The sequence below is a fragment of the Ranitomeya variabilis genome, chromosome 5, assembly GCF_051348905.1.
Source record: "Ranitomeya variabilis isolate aRanVar5 chromosome 5, aRanVar5.hap1, whole genome shotgun sequence".
Classification (NCBI taxonomy): Eukaryota; Metazoa; Chordata; class Amphibia; order Anura; family Dendrobatidae; genus Ranitomeya; species Ranitomeya variabilis.
In genome coordinates this window covers 680,819,581-680,838,149 of record NC_135236.1, presented here as the reverse complement: position 1 = coordinate 680,838,149, position 18,569 = coordinate 680,819,581, and the positions used below count along the sequence as shown (strand labels likewise).

Here is an 18,569-nt window from a genome sequence, read left to right as displayed (position 1 = left end):
TTCATTAGCGCACCCCAATAATGCCCCCCCCACACTCCTCCATTAGTGCACCCCAATAATGCCCCCTGCACACTCCTTCATTAGCGCACCCCAATAATCCCCATCTGCACACTCCTTCATTAAGGCACCCCAATAATCCCCCCCTGCACACTCCATTAGGGTGCCCCAATAATCCCCCCGCACACTCCTCCATTAGTGCACCCCAATAATCCCCCCTGTACACCACCTCCCTCATTCTTGCTCAGTTTGCCATTTTTGTGCCCTGTGGCCCCCACCCCCCGACATCCTGCCCCCTCCACTCTCCCCGCTACCTGTGGCCCCCTCGTGCCCCTCTTCCTCGTCCCCCTCTTCCACTCTGGGGATGACGGCTGGGGAGTTCCCACATGGGGGCCCTGGAAGGTTGCCAGGCGGGGGCCCAGGCTGTGCACTCTGTGGCTGTTACAAGGCGCTGTCCGTGGTGCTGCTGCTGGCCCAGGGGGCGCTGCTGGACCTGTACCTGATCGCGGGCACTGACCTGTACTGGTGCTCCTGGATAGCCACTGACCTGGTCGTGGTAGCCGGATGGGGGATCTTCTACTCCAAGAACAGCCGGGGCCAAAGAGCCTATCAGAGGTCGCTCGGCTCCACCGGGTACGGCCAAGTCCTCCGGCCAAAGAAGGGCCACTTTGCCTACAGCCACCTGGCCTGGCTGATCTATGCCATAGCCTTCACCCCGAAGGTGACCCTGATCCTCTGCACCCAGATAGTGGATCTGATCGAGGCCGGGGTCCCGCTGGGCAGCACCGGCTTCAGACTCACGGTGGCGCTCTCGGTTCCTCTCCTGTGGTCTCTGGTGCGCTCGCTGAGCATTGACCCGCGAGGGTGGCCACACCAAAGAGCCAGCGGCTACTTCCTCGCCTCCTGCCTGGACCTGCTGGACATCTACGCTCTGCTGGACCCCATGCTGGAAGGGAAGCTACTGCTAAACCCCCTGATCCGCTACCCTCTCCTGGTGGTCTACTTTGTGGCTCTGGCCTCCCCCGTCCTCTGGTTGTCAGAGTTGGACTCGGCAGCTCCGGCCGGCTGTTGTCGCCTCTTCCTTCGCCTTCTCTGCAGCTCGTTGGTGGACGCCCCCCTCTTGGCCGTCCGTTGCTTCTTAGTTTTTGGTCCGGACCACCAACCCATGTCCGTCTTCATGTTAAAGAATGTCTTCTTCTTGGCCAGCCGCTGGTTGGAGGTCCTGGAGCTCTGCTGCCTCCTGAAATCTCCTGGTCCCGACCTCGCGGACCGCCCGCCGGTACAGTTCAGCCACTGCGTCTCCGAAAACGACATGGGACCCCACGCTTACGTCAACACGCTGGCTGTGACCTCACAGAACTGAGCCGCCATGATGGCCGATCATCCCGAATTAACCCCTTGTTCTCCAGTGGACCTTGCTCTTCTTCCTCTACCAACACTGCCATGAAAATAAGTCCGGACCCCCGACTCCTTGGAAGATACCAAGATGCAAAGGGAGACGTATATGGAAAAGGGACGTACTGTACAGAAGTTGTATAGTCACGTGGGATCTGTATGGGGGTCCGGCGGGTCAAATTAAAGAGTTTTGGGGGGTGGGGGAAAGTTGATGTATATCTATGGTAGCTGAAAAATGATTGGTTTGTAGACGTCATGCGAGATCCCAAAATAAGTTATAATTGGGGGATTTAAAGGGAAGTCATCACCAGCACAATGTAAGGCACCCAAAAACAAAATTGACCCCAAAGTGTCAAGAAGCAGAACTAAAGTGATCTGCCCCCTACCCACCCAATTCTTTAAAGAGTTAATCCCGTTTTCGTAGATGAGCATTATCAGATAGGGCTTGTAAAAACAGGTACTTTTGCAATTTACTGCTTTTTAATATTTGCAGCCGTTCTTGAGAGAATATAATTTTCGTTGTTATGCTTCCTGCAACGGTGGTCGGTTTCCAAGGCAACCGGCCGTAAACAAAAAGAAAGAAAACTGCTCATATCTCAACAATGGCTGAAAAATGTAACAAGCAGCAAATTGCAAAACTGATTGTTTTTACAAGCACTATCCATCAATATCCATTTATAACAATAACTATAACGGGCACCGTTCTCCCCCAAGTATAATGGAGGGTTTGATGAAAATGGAAATGGGTCTATTTGTGCATCTGTCGTGTCTTAGTGGGAAGTTTTAAAGGAGCACACACCCTTTAAATTTTCCAAAACTTGGAAAAAAAAAACAAAACTAGAAAAAAAAAAAGTGAATTTCGAGTGAATTTAACGTAATTTGATGAGTAATGCATGCAACCTAACAATGGCTGGATGTAACTTTATATATGGTTTAATTCTGTATTTAAAGGGGAACTCCCAATCTAAAGTAATCTTTGCCAGGAAAATAGTAATATAATCCCTGTTGGATTATGAACATTTTCCGTCAGCATCAGGTTTCTTCTCTCTGGATTACCTCTCCTTTCAGTGTAGCTGCAGTACTCGCACCTACCTGCAGGTGTCACTTTAGCCTATGCGGGCAATGAGGCTTATGCCACCAACAGTGACCCCTACAGGTTATAAGAGAGAATATAACTTTTTTTTTTTTTTTGTATGGAGATATCTTAAGAAAATATATATTTAGTGTCAAAGTGAAAAATAAACAAAAAAAAAAATTTTTTATGAAATGTAGGAAAAAAAAAAAATGCAAAAAAAGTCTCTGCTGCCCTCCCGATTCTGTCACCACGCGAGCTGGCTGCAGGCCGCCCTTATGTACTGATTACACCTGTCACGCCCTGAGACCAGCGCTGCCTTATCTCTCCTCACCCCAGGGCTCCTACTAAAGATTTCGGAGTCTTTGGGTGTCTTAAAGGGGCTCGATTTTTTTTTTTTAAATTATTATTACTTCTTACTTAAATGGATGTATTTGGGGCTAAAAATCATTTTCGTAATTGGGTTTCATTAAAAATTTTGCACAGTTTTGCTTTTACAAGGCTTTTTATGTCCCAACACATTCGACTTTGATGTGGTCTGTGGTTATAAATTAGGAGGCAGATAAAAAGTTAGAAACGTTCCTATTGGTCGGTCCCAATGACGTCATCACTGCCAGATTTTCAGTTAACCCTTTAGGAGCCAGCCATAACCAGTACGATGGAGGCTATAGAAGGAAAACCGTGCAAAATTTTTAATGAAACCTAATGAGAAAAATGAATACTAGACAAAAATACATGCAAATATGTAGAAAAAAAATTTTTGTCCCAACCCCTTTAAGAATTTGCTAAATTTTCAATCACATTCCAAGGTTCAGGATAAAATTACTTTTTCATATTTAGGTTTGGCTTTGTTGCCGTGACTACTGGTTATTACGGTAGCGGCTAGTGCGATTCTAGAGAACAGAGGATGTCCTTGCTGAATATTTAAAGGGAGTGTTGCTTTACGGATGGATTAAATTGATACTTTTTTTTTTTTTTTTAAATGCCGCGACTAAAGAAAAAAAAAGGGCTGTTCTTCTAGAGACGTCGCGCTCTCACTTATCCAAACTGATTGTAAATGCAACAAGGCTCTCAGGTAACACCGCACCAAGGGCTGGACCTCAGGTTCTCACACCCAGCAATGCACAAGATGGCCGCCACCGGCCCTGCGGGGCCAGGACTGCGCCCACGGGGGGACGCATCATGGGAGACACACTGAGCAATGCATGTACAAAGTAATATTTTTGTCTCATAGTGTTTTATAAAAGCCGGCGGACCCGCGTCTGTAAAGGAGATTCTGTTTGATTCAGCGCCACCAAAATGTAAGATGTAATCATCTGTCATCTTACAGCATTGTGATTGTAACTACTATAATACCGCCCCCTATGTACAAGAATATAACTACTATAATACTGCCCCTATGTACAAGAATATAACCGCTATAATACTGCTCCTATGTACAAGAATATAACTGCTATAATACTGTCCCTATGTACAAGAATATAACTACTATAATACTGCCCCTATGTACAAGAATATAACTACTATAATACTGCTCCTATATACAAGGATATAACTACTATAATACTGCTCCTATGTACAAGAATATAACTACTATAATACTGCCCCTATGTACAAGAATATAACTACTATAATACTGCTCCTATGTACAAGAATATAACTACTATAATACTGCCCCTTTGTACAAGAATATAACTACTATAATACTGCTCCTATGTACAAGAATATAACTACTATAATACTGCCCCTATATACAAGAATATAACTACTATAATACTGCTCCTATGTACAAGAATATAACTACTATAATACTGCCCCTATGTACAAGAATATAACTACTATAATACTGCCCCTATATACAAGAATATAACTACTATAATACTGCCCCTATGTACAAGAATATAACTACTATAATACTGCTCCTATGTACAAGAATATAACTACTATAATACTGCCCCTATGTACAAGAATATAACTACTATAATACTGCGATGTACAAGAATATAACTACTATAATACTGTCCACTAAGTACAAGAATATAACTACTATAATACTGCTCCTATGTACAAGAATATAACTACTATAATACTGCCCCTATGTACAAGAATATAACTACTATAATACTGCCCCTATATACAAGAATATAACTACTATAATACCGCTCCTATGTACAAGAATATAACTACTATAATACCGCCCCTATGTACAAGAATATAACTACTATAATACTGCCCCTATATACAAGAATATAACTACTATAATACTGCTCCTATGTACAAGAATATAACTACTATAATACTGCCCCTATGTACAAGAATATAACTACTATAATACTGCCCCTATATACAAGAATATAACTACTATAATACCGCTCCTATGTACAAGAATATAACTACTATAATACTGCCCCTATGTACAAGAATATAACTACTATAATACTGCCCCTATGTACAAGAATATAACTACTATAATACTGCCCCTATATACAAGAATATAACTACTATAATACTGCCCCTATGTACAAGAATATAACTACTATAATACTGCTCCTATGTACAAGAATATAACTACTATAATACTGCCCCTATGTACAAGAATATAACTACTATAATACTGCCCCTATGTACAAGAATATAACTACTATAATACTGCCCCCTATGTACAAGAATATAACTACTATAATGCTGCCCCCTATGTACAAGAATATAACTACTATAATGCTGCCCCCTATGTACAAGAATATAACTACTATAATGCTGCCCCTATGTACAAGAATATAACTACTATAATACTGCCCCTATATACAAGAATATAACTGCTATAATACTGCCCCTATGTACAAGAATATAACTACTATAATACTGCCCCTATGTACAAGGATATAACTACTATAATACTGCCCCTATGTACAAGAATATAACTACTATAATACTGCCCCTATATACAAGAATATAACTACTATAATACCGCCCCTATGTACAGTTGTACTTGTAGAGTTGTGCACTGAGTCGGGCAGAATCTCTGTACAGCCGCTCTGGAGATGTCGCCCGCTTGCCCTGTGACTGTAATAACGGATGAATAAATGGTGATATTTTGTGCTCTGCTCCTCGTGTGATTATTGGGTAATGATGACATCGGTGATTTGTTCCTTCATTTATTGATTGTGGTGTATATTAACCCCCCCTCCAGTATTCTGGAATCTGCACAGTGATAGCATTACACTCTACACGATGGCGGTATTACAGTACAATGTTATTCGCCAATAGGAAATATACATTCATTATTTTCAGTACAGGATATAAACTCGTCAGTTATACAGCGGTGACGCCGGAACTGTTGTGATTAGATTCATAAGACATCTTATTTTTTTTCTTAATTTTACTGGTTAAAAAAAACAAAAACCCTTTGCTTTTGTGCCATTTTCTATGACCCGGAACTTTTGGACTTTTTCCACAAAAAAGTACCAACATGGAAGCCACGTGGGTCCCTGGCACCCTATTAGGAGCAGGGTGGATCTAGAGGGGGGTCTGACACGGTGCACCGCCGTCACGGACGGTGGCATTTAAGGGGTTAATAGCAAGGAATGGAGCACGCTGTGTGCCGTTTCAGGCCGACACTGGAGGTGACCATGGCAGCAGGGTAGGGAATTGTTTTTTAGAGAGTTGAATAGCGGTATTATATGGTCATCATATGGCACTATTAATTAGGCACTGTTTGGTAAGGTTAGTCATACGATTGCAGCTTTGGCTGTGGCTAGAGTAGAAGACAACATGGCTCATTATAGCGTCTGGCCATTATTAGGGTTCATAGTTCCATATCCCAGATCCTCGAAGTGGCGGTGCTTGTTATCAGTCTCACCCGCATTCAGGTAATGGCCACCACCCTGCTCGTATTCATAGTCCATCTGGGGGCTCATTCTCTGACCCCCCAGGACACACATTTCTCCGAGATCCGTGGGTGCGGATGGATAAGTTAGAAGGAAACATTCACTGCCGGTCGGCAGAGGTTTGTCGGTGTCTCGTAACAATGGCTGACGTTCGTAAACAGTCGCTGGCCATTCTGCGCCGGGGACCAGGTCTGAGGCAATGTGCTGATCGCCGAGGATGGTCTGCAGGAGAAACTTATGCTGAGCGTTCAGCAAGTCACCTTGGACAGATTCACACACGTCGGAATATGTGTCGTCATCAACCAAAGGATTGAACATTGCTCCGGCCTGATCTACAAAGTCACTCTGTAATAAAAACCTTTTCTGGGCTTCACCCAAGTCCTCAGATTGGTCTTCTTGGTCACTAAGCATGGGCAAGTCCACCTGACGCAACGAGTCAAGAAGAGACCGTTCCAAGTCGACAGCTGGAGACAGTCTTGGATCTTCTGCATGGAAGACATCTTCAGGGTCAACGTATTGATCGAAGAAGGTCTGGCAGAGGAACCTTCTTTGGGCTTCGCCCAAGTCCTCCGTCACGCCGTCTTGGTCCGTTGGTATAGACAAGACCATCTTATCTAAGCGTCGTTCATGAAGTGGTACGGACTCGTCTGCATCGACCAAGAACGGCTGCTGTCTATAAGATGCCCCGAGAGCTTCCATATTAAGGGATGGCTTCACAAAGGTGACTGGCGACGGCTCCTCATTAATTTGAGGTACCACGTAGCCAGCTGAGTTCCCAACCACAAGAGACGGGTTTACCGATCGAAGAGGCTCTGGCATGGTGAGGTGAGGACTCACGAGAGAGACTGAAGCCTCCGGTTGGAGGATGCGAGGACAGACTCTACGAGTGAGCTCATGTCCAGCCTCGTCCTCCACCACGGGCTGCTCATCCGCTTGTGCAGAGATATATTCCCTCCCTAACCAATCCACGTGTGTCTCCTGCCAAGTCCGGCACTGCTCCACGGCCTTCACCAAGTAGCGGTAGCTTGGGTGTCCGGCCACGTCCACGTTATATTGCACGTTGGGCTGATGGCTTTCTATCCTCTGGATGCGGAATAAAAGGTGTTCCAGGTTTTCAATCAGTGCGTACCGAGGGCAGATTTCAAGTGGAGAAGGGATATCGCCGAAATCACTCAGGTCACTGAAATAAGCCACCAGGTATCGATCATAAGGGTTGGCCATCTGGAAGTCAGGGAGGATGTTTGCCAGAGCTGGAGTGAAGAGGTCCCCAAACATGTAAGCAGCGTCTTCAGGCAGCGACACCCGCTCTTCCTGAGCGGTCTGCATCGCCCGCCATTTTGCTTGGACACCTCTAGAACAGAGAATGAGGATGGTCCCATTTGCCTTCTCGATTTCGGCTTTTTGATAGCCCAGCCAGGCCATGGCACCTTTTATCCCGATCACTTGGCTCTGGTACCGATCCAGAATGACGTCCAGGCCCCAAGCCAAGCGCAGGAAGTCTGCCAGCCTCACGACGACATTGACGTAAAGCTCGTGATCGGCGGAGTAAACCAGCCATACTTTCTGCTTCTCCAGCAGAGGTGGTGGTGGTGGTGGCACTGACGGGGGCGGGGCAGAGGCTTTACCTGTAATGAGAAAAAAAATAAGTTACAAACTACTGTAGAATTTTGGAAGCATTATGAACTCTGGGATAATGCATTTTTCATAAGTGCCACTAGATGGCAGGAGAGCAAGCATTCACTCATGCACACGACTGTCTCACTTTCCACCTTGCCGCAAAGATACATAGATATTTCTACAAAACATATAATCCCCAAGTATATGGTGAGCAGGACGTAAATCAGTACGTGGGGACTAGTTTGCAACCGGTTACAATCCATGACCAGCGCTACATAATCTGCTCGCACCACACAAGGAATTAACGACCTTCGACTTGATGGTTGAATGATTTGTCGGAAGATGGATCTTATGCTAGCCTGGATAGGTCCACCAGGATCTTCGCCTTGTTCCTTCTATTCTTCTGACCATGATGTCCTTCTCCAGAGATTGTTCTCTTCATATGATGATCCTTGCTTCCAGTGTCTGGTTTGATTTGTTCCAAGCATAATTTGTTCTTGCCATCCATGGTATTGATAACATCCTTCTCCAGCACCACATGGAGATGGCGTGGCTTCTTCTTCTGTCTTGTTTCTTTATTGTTCATATTTTGCATCTGTGTGTTACTACAGAAAAGACCAGACTATGTACGAGCCTTGTCTTCGTCACCAATAAAATGTTCCTCGGTTTGAAGACTTTGCCCAGAGACTTCATTGTTGATTTGCCCAAAACTTTTCTTCTATTGACTTCTGTTGTTGTCGCTGTCCATCTCAGACGTGTCCCATCTTTGTGTTCAGTAGCAGTCCCATGTTCGGGCTTCCCAACTGGACACACTGTAATAAGTCCTCCATTCCATCTACGCTTGTTGCTATCAATGTTGTATCGTCTGCGTATTGAAGATTGCGGATGATTAGTTCAGCACTCTGGATTCCTTCTTCTTCCTGAAAATAACTTCTGCATCTAAATTGTAGATGCCTTCTTGTCTGACACCTTACTCTACACAAAACCACGCCGTGTCCTGTTCGGACAGTTGCTTCTTGGTCAATGTAAAGGTTCCAGCTCTCTGTCCCAGTAAGGCTGTAGGCGTCTTGGTTGGATCTTCTGTAGTATTTTGCAGGCATGAGAGCAATGGTCCGATAGTTTCCATAGTCGGCAGCATCTCCCTTCCTCGGAATAGGAATAAACATGGATGTTGTCCAATCCTTGGGCCATTTACCTATCGTCCATGTCTGCTGACAAAGGCTTGTGAGGACATCAACTGCAGCTCCAGAAGACTTTATTGGAATATTGTCACCTGCAAGCACTTTGTTGTTTGACAGAAGCTTTATCTCAGCATCTGTCAAGATGTTCAGGTCGCCATCACTTCCAGTCTCAGTTTCTTCCTGTATCACCAAGTCGTTCTTGTAGAGGAGCTCAGTGTATTCTTTCCATCTTTCCTTGATCTGTTCTGGCTTTGTTAGTTTGTTCCCGTTGGCGTCTTTCAACATTCCCACTCTTGGATGAAACTTTCTTTGTATTCATTTGATCTTTAGGTATGCCTTCCCGGTCTTGCCCTCCAGATGTTCGCTTTCTATCTCTGTATATATCTCGTGGTAATAAAGTTCTTTGTCTGCTCGAATGGCCCTCTATAGTCCTTTACTGCTTTAGTCTGTCTGCTCAAATGGCTCTCTTTAGTCCTTTACTGTTTTAGTCTGCTCAAATGGCTCTCTTTAATCCTTTGCTGCTTTAGTCTGTCTGCTCGACTGGCTCTCTTTAGTCCTTTACTGCTTCTGTCGTAGCTCGATTGGCTCTCTTTAGTCCTTTACTGACATTCTCTGTGTCCTGCTCGTTACCTTTTGCCATTTGTCTTTCTTCGATAATCTTTAACGTCTCTTCTGCCTCTGGTTCTCTTACTGGCTTCTTCAGTAATCGCAGATAAATTATTCAGGTATTAGTTGCATAGATGGTTTTTTTTTTCCTTGCAAGGTAAATACTATTTTAATGGCTTGGACTGTTACGGACATGGTGATACCCATTGTGTTAGGTTTCTAAATTTAGCAATTTTTTTTTGTAATTATTTTTAATACCTTATATACTCGAGTATAAGCTGAGATTTTCAGCCCATTTTTTTGGGCTGAAAGTGACCCTCTCGGCTTATACTCGAGTCAGTGTCGGTGTGGGGTCGGCGGGTGAGGGGGAGCGGCGGCTGTGATATACTCACCTGTTCCTGACGCTGTCCCTGCATGTCCGAAGGTCTCCGGGAGCCGGCGGTATCTTCCTGTGTTCAGCGGGCACGTGGTACCGCTCATTTAAAGTAATGAATATGCACACATATTCATTACTTTAATCAGCGGTACCACGTGACCGCTGAACACAGGACGGTGCCGCCGGCTCCCGGAGACCATCTGACAGTGAGACGCTGCCAGGGACCGCACCGGGAGCAGGTGAGTATATCGGGGGAGGTGAGCATTGCGCAAGTCACCTGTCCTCCATCCCATCGCTGCGCGCTGCTCTGTCTTCTGTCCTCTGGCTGTGACTGTACAGGTCAGAGGGCGCGATGACGCGATTAGTGTGCGCGCCGCCCTCTGCCTGAACAGTCAGTGCAGAGGATGGAAGACAGAGCAGCACGCAGCGATGGAAAGAGGAAGGTGACTATCGCAGGTGCCGGGGGCCTGAGCGAAGACAGGTATGTGATTTTTTTTATTTTAATCACAGCAAATGGGGCAAATGTATGGAACATCTCATGGGGCAAATGTATGGAGCATCTCATGGGGCAAATGTATGGAGCATCTTATTGGGCATATATGAGGAGCATCTTATGGGGCCATAATGTGTGGAGCATGTAATGGGGCCATAATGTTTGGAGCATCGTATGGGGCCATCAACCTTTATGCAGCACTATATTGGGCAAATGTTTCTATGGAGCATCTTATGGGGCCATTATTAACCTTTGTGCAGCATTATACGGGGTATATTTTAATATGGAGCATTATATGGGGCTCCTGATTCAATATGGTTATTCAAAAACACTTAACCTACTGATGTCTCAATTAATTTTACTTTTATTGGTGTCTATTTTTACTTTTGACATTTACCGCTAGCTGCTGCATTTCCCACCCTAGGCTTATACTCGAGTCAATAAGTTTTCCCAGTTTTTTGTGGCAAAATTAGAGGGGGTCGGCTTATACTCGAGTATATACGGTATCTTCCCCCCCATCTTCACTAATTTTACATTTATGCTTTTCAGGAAAGGGTTAAATCTTCACTCACCTGATCCATAGATACAATCTGTAAGAAAAGAAAGGCAGAGAATCAGCAAGAAAATAAAAAAGCAAATATCTCGTCAGCACTGCCAAACGCCCACAGCAGCAGCTCCAGAGAAGATGCCTCATGCAGCGGGGGAAGCGTCTCAGCTATTAACTCTATGCAGCTCATGTGTTGGGGGAAATGAACTAACATGGGGGGAGAGAAGACCCAGGATTTGTTTCTCACCTCGAAACCTCCAAAAGAAGATTATTGTGCTCACAAAAGCCATAACCATTACAGCGGCCACAATCAGCCACACGTGGACCGGCATCGGCGGCACTGCAGATTTAACATAACAGCACATAAATGCTCCAGTCACATCCAAAGCTGCATCTATCATACTGTTGGATACGCTGACAGTCGTGGCTCACCTGGGGTCGGAGGAGCTGGTGTTTCAGAAGGGGGACACGTTGGAGCGTACCACTGCCGCACGCAGTCCGTATGACAATTATCCATATGTGGCCAAACCTGAAAGTAATAACGGAGAGCAGAACTGAAAAGTCTGGTGCTCATGCACCCCAAAATCGTGTATATCAAAGAGGGAGCAGATAACTAAGGGTTAACAGACATGTACATTACCGAGACGTTGTACCAGCAAGGCTCGTAGGACACAGGGTTGGGGATGATAACCTGCACTCGTTCAGAAGTCGCCCCCTGTAGGTCGCGAGAAGAAATAAGAGTTGCAATGCCAAGTTTGTCCACCAAGAGGCAACACCAACAACTTAGTTATTATAGAAAACTGAGACGGCAATAATCCGGGGGGCGCCCCGTGCCCCAGCAGAGATCCGGAATGATTACCTGCTGCAGGACGACCTCCTCCGACCGCATGATCTCCATATCGCTGATATCCACTAGGACGCCATATCTGAGGGCATCGCTACGAGGGGTAAACGTCACAATCAGCTGCTCTTCGGAGAATTCCAGGCTGATCTTAGGGCTCCAGCAATATCCTGGAGGGACGAGCGGAGGATATAACAAATCCTGACATCAGTACATCGCCACTACGGCTCCTCGTACAGCGCCGGTCACACACGTACCTTCCTTACAGCAGGTCCACGTCTCCATCATCCCATCCTCACTGCACCCTGGAAAAGCAGAATACCCGAGTTACAACGTCCTGGAACGTGACCGCCACTAAGCACAGAGTCACCGAGACTCCTGCCGCTCACTGCAACCACTGCTCTATACTGTGAAGTGTCCCAGCATTACCTGCTCGACCAGTGTCGCTCCAGAGCTGAAATCTAACGGCTGCTCACATGATCGGAGCTCAGGTAAAGCAATGTACAGTAGTTACATCGTAACTCTACCAGCAGAATAGTGAGTGCAGCTCTGGGGTATAATACAGGATGTAACTCAGGATCAGTAATGTAATGTATGTACACAGTGACTGCACCAGCAGAATAGTGAGTGCAGCTCTGGGGTATAATACAGGAGGTAACTGAGGATCAGTAATGTAATGTATGTACACAGTGACTGCACCAGCAGAATAGTGAGTGCAGCTCTGGGGTATAATACAGGATGTAACTCAGGATCAGTAATGTAATGTATGTACACAGTGACTGCACCAGCAGAATAGTGAGTGCAGCTCTGGGGTATAATACAGGAGGTAACTCAGGATCAGTAATGTAATGTATGTACACAGTGAGTGCACCAGCAGAATAGTGAGTGCAGCTCTGGGGTATAATACAGGAGGTAACTCAGGATCAGTAATGTAATGTATGTGCACAGTGACTGCACCAGCAGAATAGTGAGTGCAGCTCTGGGGTATAATACAGGATGTAACTCAGGATCAGTAATGTAATGTATGTGCACAGTGACTGCACCAGCAGAATAGTGAGTGCAGCTCTGGGGTATAATACAGGATGTAACTCAGGATCAGTAATGTAATGTATGTACACAGTGACTGCACCAGCAGAATAGTGAGTGCAGCTCTGGGGTATAATACAGGAGGTAACTCAGGATCAGTAATGTAATGTATGTACACAGTGACTGCACCAGCAGATTAGTGAGTGCAGCTCTGGAGTATAATACAGGATGTAACTCAGGATCAGTAATGTAATGTATGTACACAGTGACTGCACCAGCAGAATAGTGAGTGCAGCTCTGGAGTATAATACAGGATGTAACTCAGGATCAGTAATGTAATGTATGTACACAGTGACTGCACCAGCAGAATAGTGAGTGCAGCTCTGGAGTATAATACAGGATGTAACTCAGGATCAGTAATGTATGTACACAGTGACTGCACCAGCAGAATAGTGAGTGCAGCTCTGGAGTATAATACAGGATGTAACCCAGGATCAGTAATGTAATGTATGTACACAGTGACTGCACCAGCAGAATAGTGAGTGCAGCTCTGGGGTATAATACAGGAGGTAACTCAGGATCAGTAATGTAATGTATGTACACAGTGACTGCACCAGCAGAATAGTGAGTGCAGCTCTGGAGTATAATACAGGATGTAACTCAGGATCAGTAATGTAATGTATGTACACAGTGACTGCACCAGCAGAATAGTGAGTGCAGCTCTGGAGTATAATACAGGATGTAACCCAGGATCAGTAATGTAATGTATGTACACAGTGACTGCACCAGCAGAATAGTGAGTGCAGCTCTGGGGTATAATACAGGATGTAACTCAGGATCAGTAATGTAATGTATGTACACAGTGACTGCACCAGCAGAATAGTGAGTGCAGCTCTGGGGTATAATACAGGATGTAACTCAGGATCAGTAATGTAATGTATGTACACAGTGACTGCACCAGCAGAATAGTGAGTGCAGCTCTGGGGTATAATACAGGCTAAGTAACACAACAGATATCACCCTGTACATTACAGCCACAGAGAAACCTCAGGACCTATAACCCTCCCTGTGTAAACATCGGCTTAGGCAGAAGCAGGGGTATAGTACAAGCTTCGCAGTGACCTCTAGTGGTCGTTAAAGAAACTACTATTTAGATTTTCTCTGGAAACTCCGGCTTCATACACACTGCGGCCAGTGGATATATGAGGAAATATCCGCGTTCTCTCTGTTACCTGGAGCTCTAAATCTCTGCTCTCTGCGGTTTAGGCTTCCATGTCGCTCTTTCGGCAGGTGCTGGACACTTACAAGGTATTCGTTACCAGGAAACATCTCAAACTTGTCATAGAAGAACTTCCACTGTAAGAGAGAACAGTGTGATCCGGCTGATACAGGAGAACAACAGCATCAGATGCAGCCACGGCACCAGAACGTAATGCACACTGGGGTTCACCTACCGCCTGCTGCTGATGATCGAGCTGACTGTCAAACCTGTTATTGAACTGGAACTGAACACAACGACTGCGGCCGGACGAAAAATCCAGAACCGAGATCTCCGCACCTTGTAGAATCTGGATACTGACTGCGAGGACAAGGGAGGGTCACTGGGGGCCCCAAATGTCTCATATCCCAAGTGTCACCATCCTGCACCCCCAACGTCCGTATCATCAACCTGCACCCCCAGCATCAGTATCATCCTATACCCCCATTGTCAGCGTTATAATGCACCCTATTCAGTATCCTGAACCCAAACATCATACTGTACCCAGTGTCATCATCCTGCGCTGTGAGCATCTTCACCCTGTACCCCCAGCGTCCTGTACTCCCATCTTCAGCACCCTGTTCCCCCAGCGTCAGCGTCCTGTACTCCCATCTTCAGCACCCTGTTCCCCCAGCACCCTGTACCCCCAGCGTCAGCACCCTGTACCCCCAGCGTCTTGTACTCCCATCTTCAGCACCCTGTTCCCCCAGCGTTAGCACCCTGTACCCCCAGCCTCGGTGCCCTGTACCCCCAGCCTCCGTGCCCTGTACCCCCAGCGTCAGCGCCCCGTGCCCCCAGCATCAGCACCTTGTAACCCCAGTACCCTGAACCCCCAGCATCCTGTACCCCAGGCACCTTATACCCCCAGGGTCCTCGCCCTGTTACCCCAGCGTCCTGTAACCCCAGCTTCAGCACCCTGTAACCCCAGCGTCCTGTAACGTCAGCGCCCTGTAACCCCAGCGTCTGCGCCCTGTAACCCCAGCACCCTGTGCCCCCAGCATCAGCGCCCCGTACCCCTAGCAACCTGAACCCCCAGCGTCAGCGCCCCGTACCCCCGCATCAGCACACTGTAACTCCAGCGCCCTTCAATCCCAGTACCCCGTACCCCCAGCATCAGCACCCTTTAACCCCAGCACCCTGTGCCCCCAGCATCAGCACCATGTAACCCCAGCACCACCCTGAACCTTCAGTGTCAGCGCCCCGTACCCCCGCATCAGCACCCTGTAACCCCAGCGCCCTGTGACCCCAGTACCCCGTACCCCCAGCACCCTGTACCCCCAGCCACTGTGCCCCCAGCATCCTCTCCCTGTACCCCGAGCATCCTCTCCTTGTACCCTCAGCATCTTCACCCTGTACCCCACAGCATCCTCACCCTGTACCCCACAGCATCCTCACCCTGTACCCCACAGCATCCTCACCCTGTACCCCACAGCATCCTCACCCTGTACGCCCCCAGCATCAGCGCCCTGTACCCCCGAAGTCCTCGCACCATACCCCCCGGTGTCCTCACCCCATACCCCCCGGCGTCAGCGCCCCATACCCCCCGGCGTCCTCGCCCCGTACCCCCCAGCGTCAGTGCCCCGTACCCCCCAGCGTCAGTGCCCCATACCCCCCAGCGTCAGTGCCCCATACCCCCGCCATCCTCGCCCCGTACCCCCGGCGTCCTCGCTCCGTACCCCCGGCGTCCTCGCCCCGTACCCCCGGCGTCCTCCCCCGTAGTCCTCGCCCCGTACCCCCGGCGTCCTCACCCCGTACCCCCGGCGTCTTTCCCCGGACACTCACAGTCGATGCCTAGGGTCCAGTTGACCATCAGGACCGGCACGCGGTGTCCCGTCTCGTTCAGCCCGATCCCCGCGGTCACCGCCATACTAGAGGGGGCTGTGGGGGTCCAGTCGGCGGGTCGGAGCCAGCTGAGATCCAGGCAGTCACCTAAAGGAGAGCTCGGGTAAATGTCCTGACATACTCTGTGCTGCTGTGACCGGACAGACACATGGAGGAGACGATCACTTACTGTCCCGGACTGTGCACTCAATCCCCTGCAAGAAAGAGAAGAGGAGGCTTGTGAGCCATTATTCTCTGTTATCAGCCTGCAGACGGCGGAGGGGAGGCCGCCATGACTCATGTCTGTCACTCACCGGCTGGGAGCAGTTAAAGGCTGGGGAGTGGATGACTCGGAGTCCCCGGGCGACACCCAGGAGCCCAGCGAGGACGAGGAGGCGGACAGCCGGCGCCATCACCTCCGCTCCGGGCCGCTCCGCTCACAGACTGCGCTTCCGCCTTCCCGCGGCTGAGAACTATATGCAAATGCTCGCGGCGTGCGGACCAATCAGGACGCTCCATCCTGCCCAGGTGAGAGCGGAGGGGAGGTGGCTGTTCCGGGAATTGAGGTACCGTGGGGAAATCCCAGGTATGCAAATGAGAGGGCGGGGCTGGCCCTATGTTATTATTGTGATTGGACGGAGAGAATTGGTCCAGTGACGTAACCCCTATTTCCGCGGAGCGCTGGTCCAAAGTGGCGGTTAGTGACGTCACTGCTCATCTATAAAGCCAACCCCAAAGGCGGAGCGACTCAGTAGCCGCGACGTGAGGCGGCTGGCAGGTGAGGAGAGGGTGCGCTGTCAGCGGCTTCTGTCAGAGCGCATAGTGCAGTACTGGAGAGATGAAAGCGTTAGAAACTGATGGTAAGACTGAAATATAACACAGGATAGCATGGCCATCTGGTGGGAGCGGTCACACCGGTAGCCAGGTGGTCTTAATGTTACCCTCAAAACAGAAAAAGTGGCTGTGAATCATTACTAGGGTACTATATATTGGGAAGTCACGCTAAAATTCATTCCACGCTTCCATTGGTCCCCGGTTACGTGATCGCTGGGCGCCAATGGGTTGTCACGTCAGCCGGGGGTCTGCTGAAGACCTCCGTGTCTGTTGGGGGTCTGCTGAAGACCTCCGTGTCTGTTGGGGGTCTGCTGAAGACCTCCGTGTCTGTTGGGGGTCTGCTGAAGACCTCCGTGTCTGTTGGGGGGTCTGCTGAAGACCTCCGTGTCTGTTGGGGGTCTGCTGAAGACCTCCGTGTCTGTTGGGGGTCTGCTGAAGACCTCCGTGTCTGTTGGGGGTCTGCTGAAGACCTCCGTGTCTGTTGGGGGTCTGCTGAAGACCTCCGTGTCTGTTGGGGGTCTGCTGAAGACCTCCGTGTCTGTTGGGGGTCTGCTGAAGACCTCCGTGTCTGTTGGGGGTCTGCTGAAGACCTCCGTGTCTGTTGGGGGTCTGCTGAAGACCTCCGTGTCTGTTGGGGGTCTGCTGAAGACCTCCGTGTCTGTTGGGGGTCTGCTGAAGACCTCCGTGTCTGTTGGGGGTCTGCTGAAGACCTCCGTGTCTGTTGGGGGTCTGCTGAAGACCTCCGTGCCTGTTGGGGGTCTGCTGAAGACCTCCGTGCCTGTTGGGGGTCTGCTGAAGACCTCCGTGCCTGTTGGGGGTCTGCTGAAGACCTCCGTGCCTGTTGGGGGTCTGCTGAAGACCTCCATGTCTGTTGGGGGTCTGCTGAAGACCTCCATGTCTGTTGGGGGTCTGCTGAAGACCTTCATGTCTGTTGGGGGTCTGCTGAAGACCTCTGTGCCTGGCGTTATGATACCGTGAATGACGGCACGTGGCCGGCGTTCTATTGACAGCGTGGTTTTCTCTATACATGGCAGTGCTGAGCACACGATCCCAGCTTCAAGAAATAGAGTAAAATGTGGAAAAAAAGTTGTAAAACTATGAATAAAAATAAGACAAGTTCCCCCTTTTGCCCCATTAAAAATAAAACAAGAAATACACAGCGATATCGCAGTGTTCAGAAGTGTTTGATCTATCAAAATATAAAGTAAATTAATCCAGTCAGTAAGCGACATAACAAGAAAAAAACCAAAACTCCAGAATTATGTTTTTTGGGTCACTGTAACCGTAAAATGCCATAAGAGGCGATCAAAACCTTGTATCTACCCCAAAATGGTATCAATAAAAACGTCAGCTCAGGACGCAAAACAATAAGCCCTCACCCAGCACCAGACCGCAAAAAATGTAGACGCTACAGGTCTCGGAAAATGGTGACAAAAGCAAACATTTTTTTCTTGCACATTTCAAGTTTTTTTTCTCCACTTAAATAAAAAAAAACTACGTGTTTGGTATCTGCGCATTCGTACTTACCTGGATAATGGACAGTTTTACCATATAGTAAATAAAAAAATAAGTGTGGAATTGCACTTTTTTTGCAATTTAAACACATTTGGAATTTTCT

The 18,569-nt window shown here is 47.9% G+C and overlaps 2 protein-coding genes across 3 annotated transcripts; one reads left to right on the top strand and one right to left on the bottom strand.

Moving 5' to 3' along the window:
* Positions 1-2,659, top strand: TMEM121B (transmembrane protein 121B). The gene has a single exon (XM_077267076.1). It carries the CDS (start codon positions 362-364, stop codon positions 1,358-1,360), a length of 999 nt encoding a protein of 332 aa, XP_077123191.1. The 5' UTR covers positions 1-361; the 3' UTR covers positions 1,361-2,659.
* Positions 2,660-5,603: 2,944 nt separating this feature from the next.
* Positions 5,604-16,575, bottom strand: IL17RA (interleukin 17 receptor A). 2 transcript variants are annotated; one of them, XM_077267073.1, is made up of 12 exons: positions 16,432-16,575; positions 16,308-16,332; positions 16,079-16,225; positions 14,493-14,617; positions 14,271-14,394; positions 12,270-12,317; positions 12,031-12,182; positions 11,812-11,886; positions 11,604-11,700; positions 11,419-11,511; positions 11,197-11,214; positions 5,604-7,976 (listed from the first exon to the last, which is right to left on the bottom strand). In XM_077267073.1, the coding sequence occupies exons 1-12, from the start codon at positions 16,528-16,530 to the stop codon at positions 6,244-6,246; spliced, it is 2,736 nt and encodes a 911-aa protein (XP_077123188.1). In that variant the 5' UTR covers positions 16,531-16,575; the 3' UTR covers positions 5,604-6,243. The 2 variants fall into 2 exon arrangements, with proteins under 2 accessions (XP_077123188.1, XP_077123190.1); XM_077267075.1 differs by lacking the exons at positions 14,493-14,617; positions 16,308-16,332; positions 16,432-16,575 and having other exon boundaries at positions 16,079-16,184.
* Positions 16,576-18,569: the final 1,994 nt, after the last annotated feature.

What these genes read in the sequence shown, in the direction of transcription:
- TMEM121B (XM_077267076.1), top strand. Translation starts at nt 362, where the DNA reads ATGACGGCTGGGGAGTTCCCACATGGGGGCCCTGGAAGGTTGCCAGGC.
- IL17RA (XM_077267073.1), bottom strand. Translation starts at nt 16,530, where the DNA reads ATGGCGCCGGCTGTCCGCCTCCTCGTCCTCGCTGGGCTCCTGGGTGTC. An exon ending in AGGAGGTCGTCCTGCAGCAG is followed by an intron (nt 11,887 to 12,030) that starts GTAATCATTCCG and finishes CGCGACCTACAG; the next exon opens with GGGGCGACTTCTGAACGAGT. An exon ending in ACCAGCTCCTCCGACCCCAG is followed by an intron (nt 11,512 to 11,603) that starts GTGAGCCACGAC and finishes TTAAATCTGCAG; the next exon opens with TGCCGCCGATGCCGGTCCAC.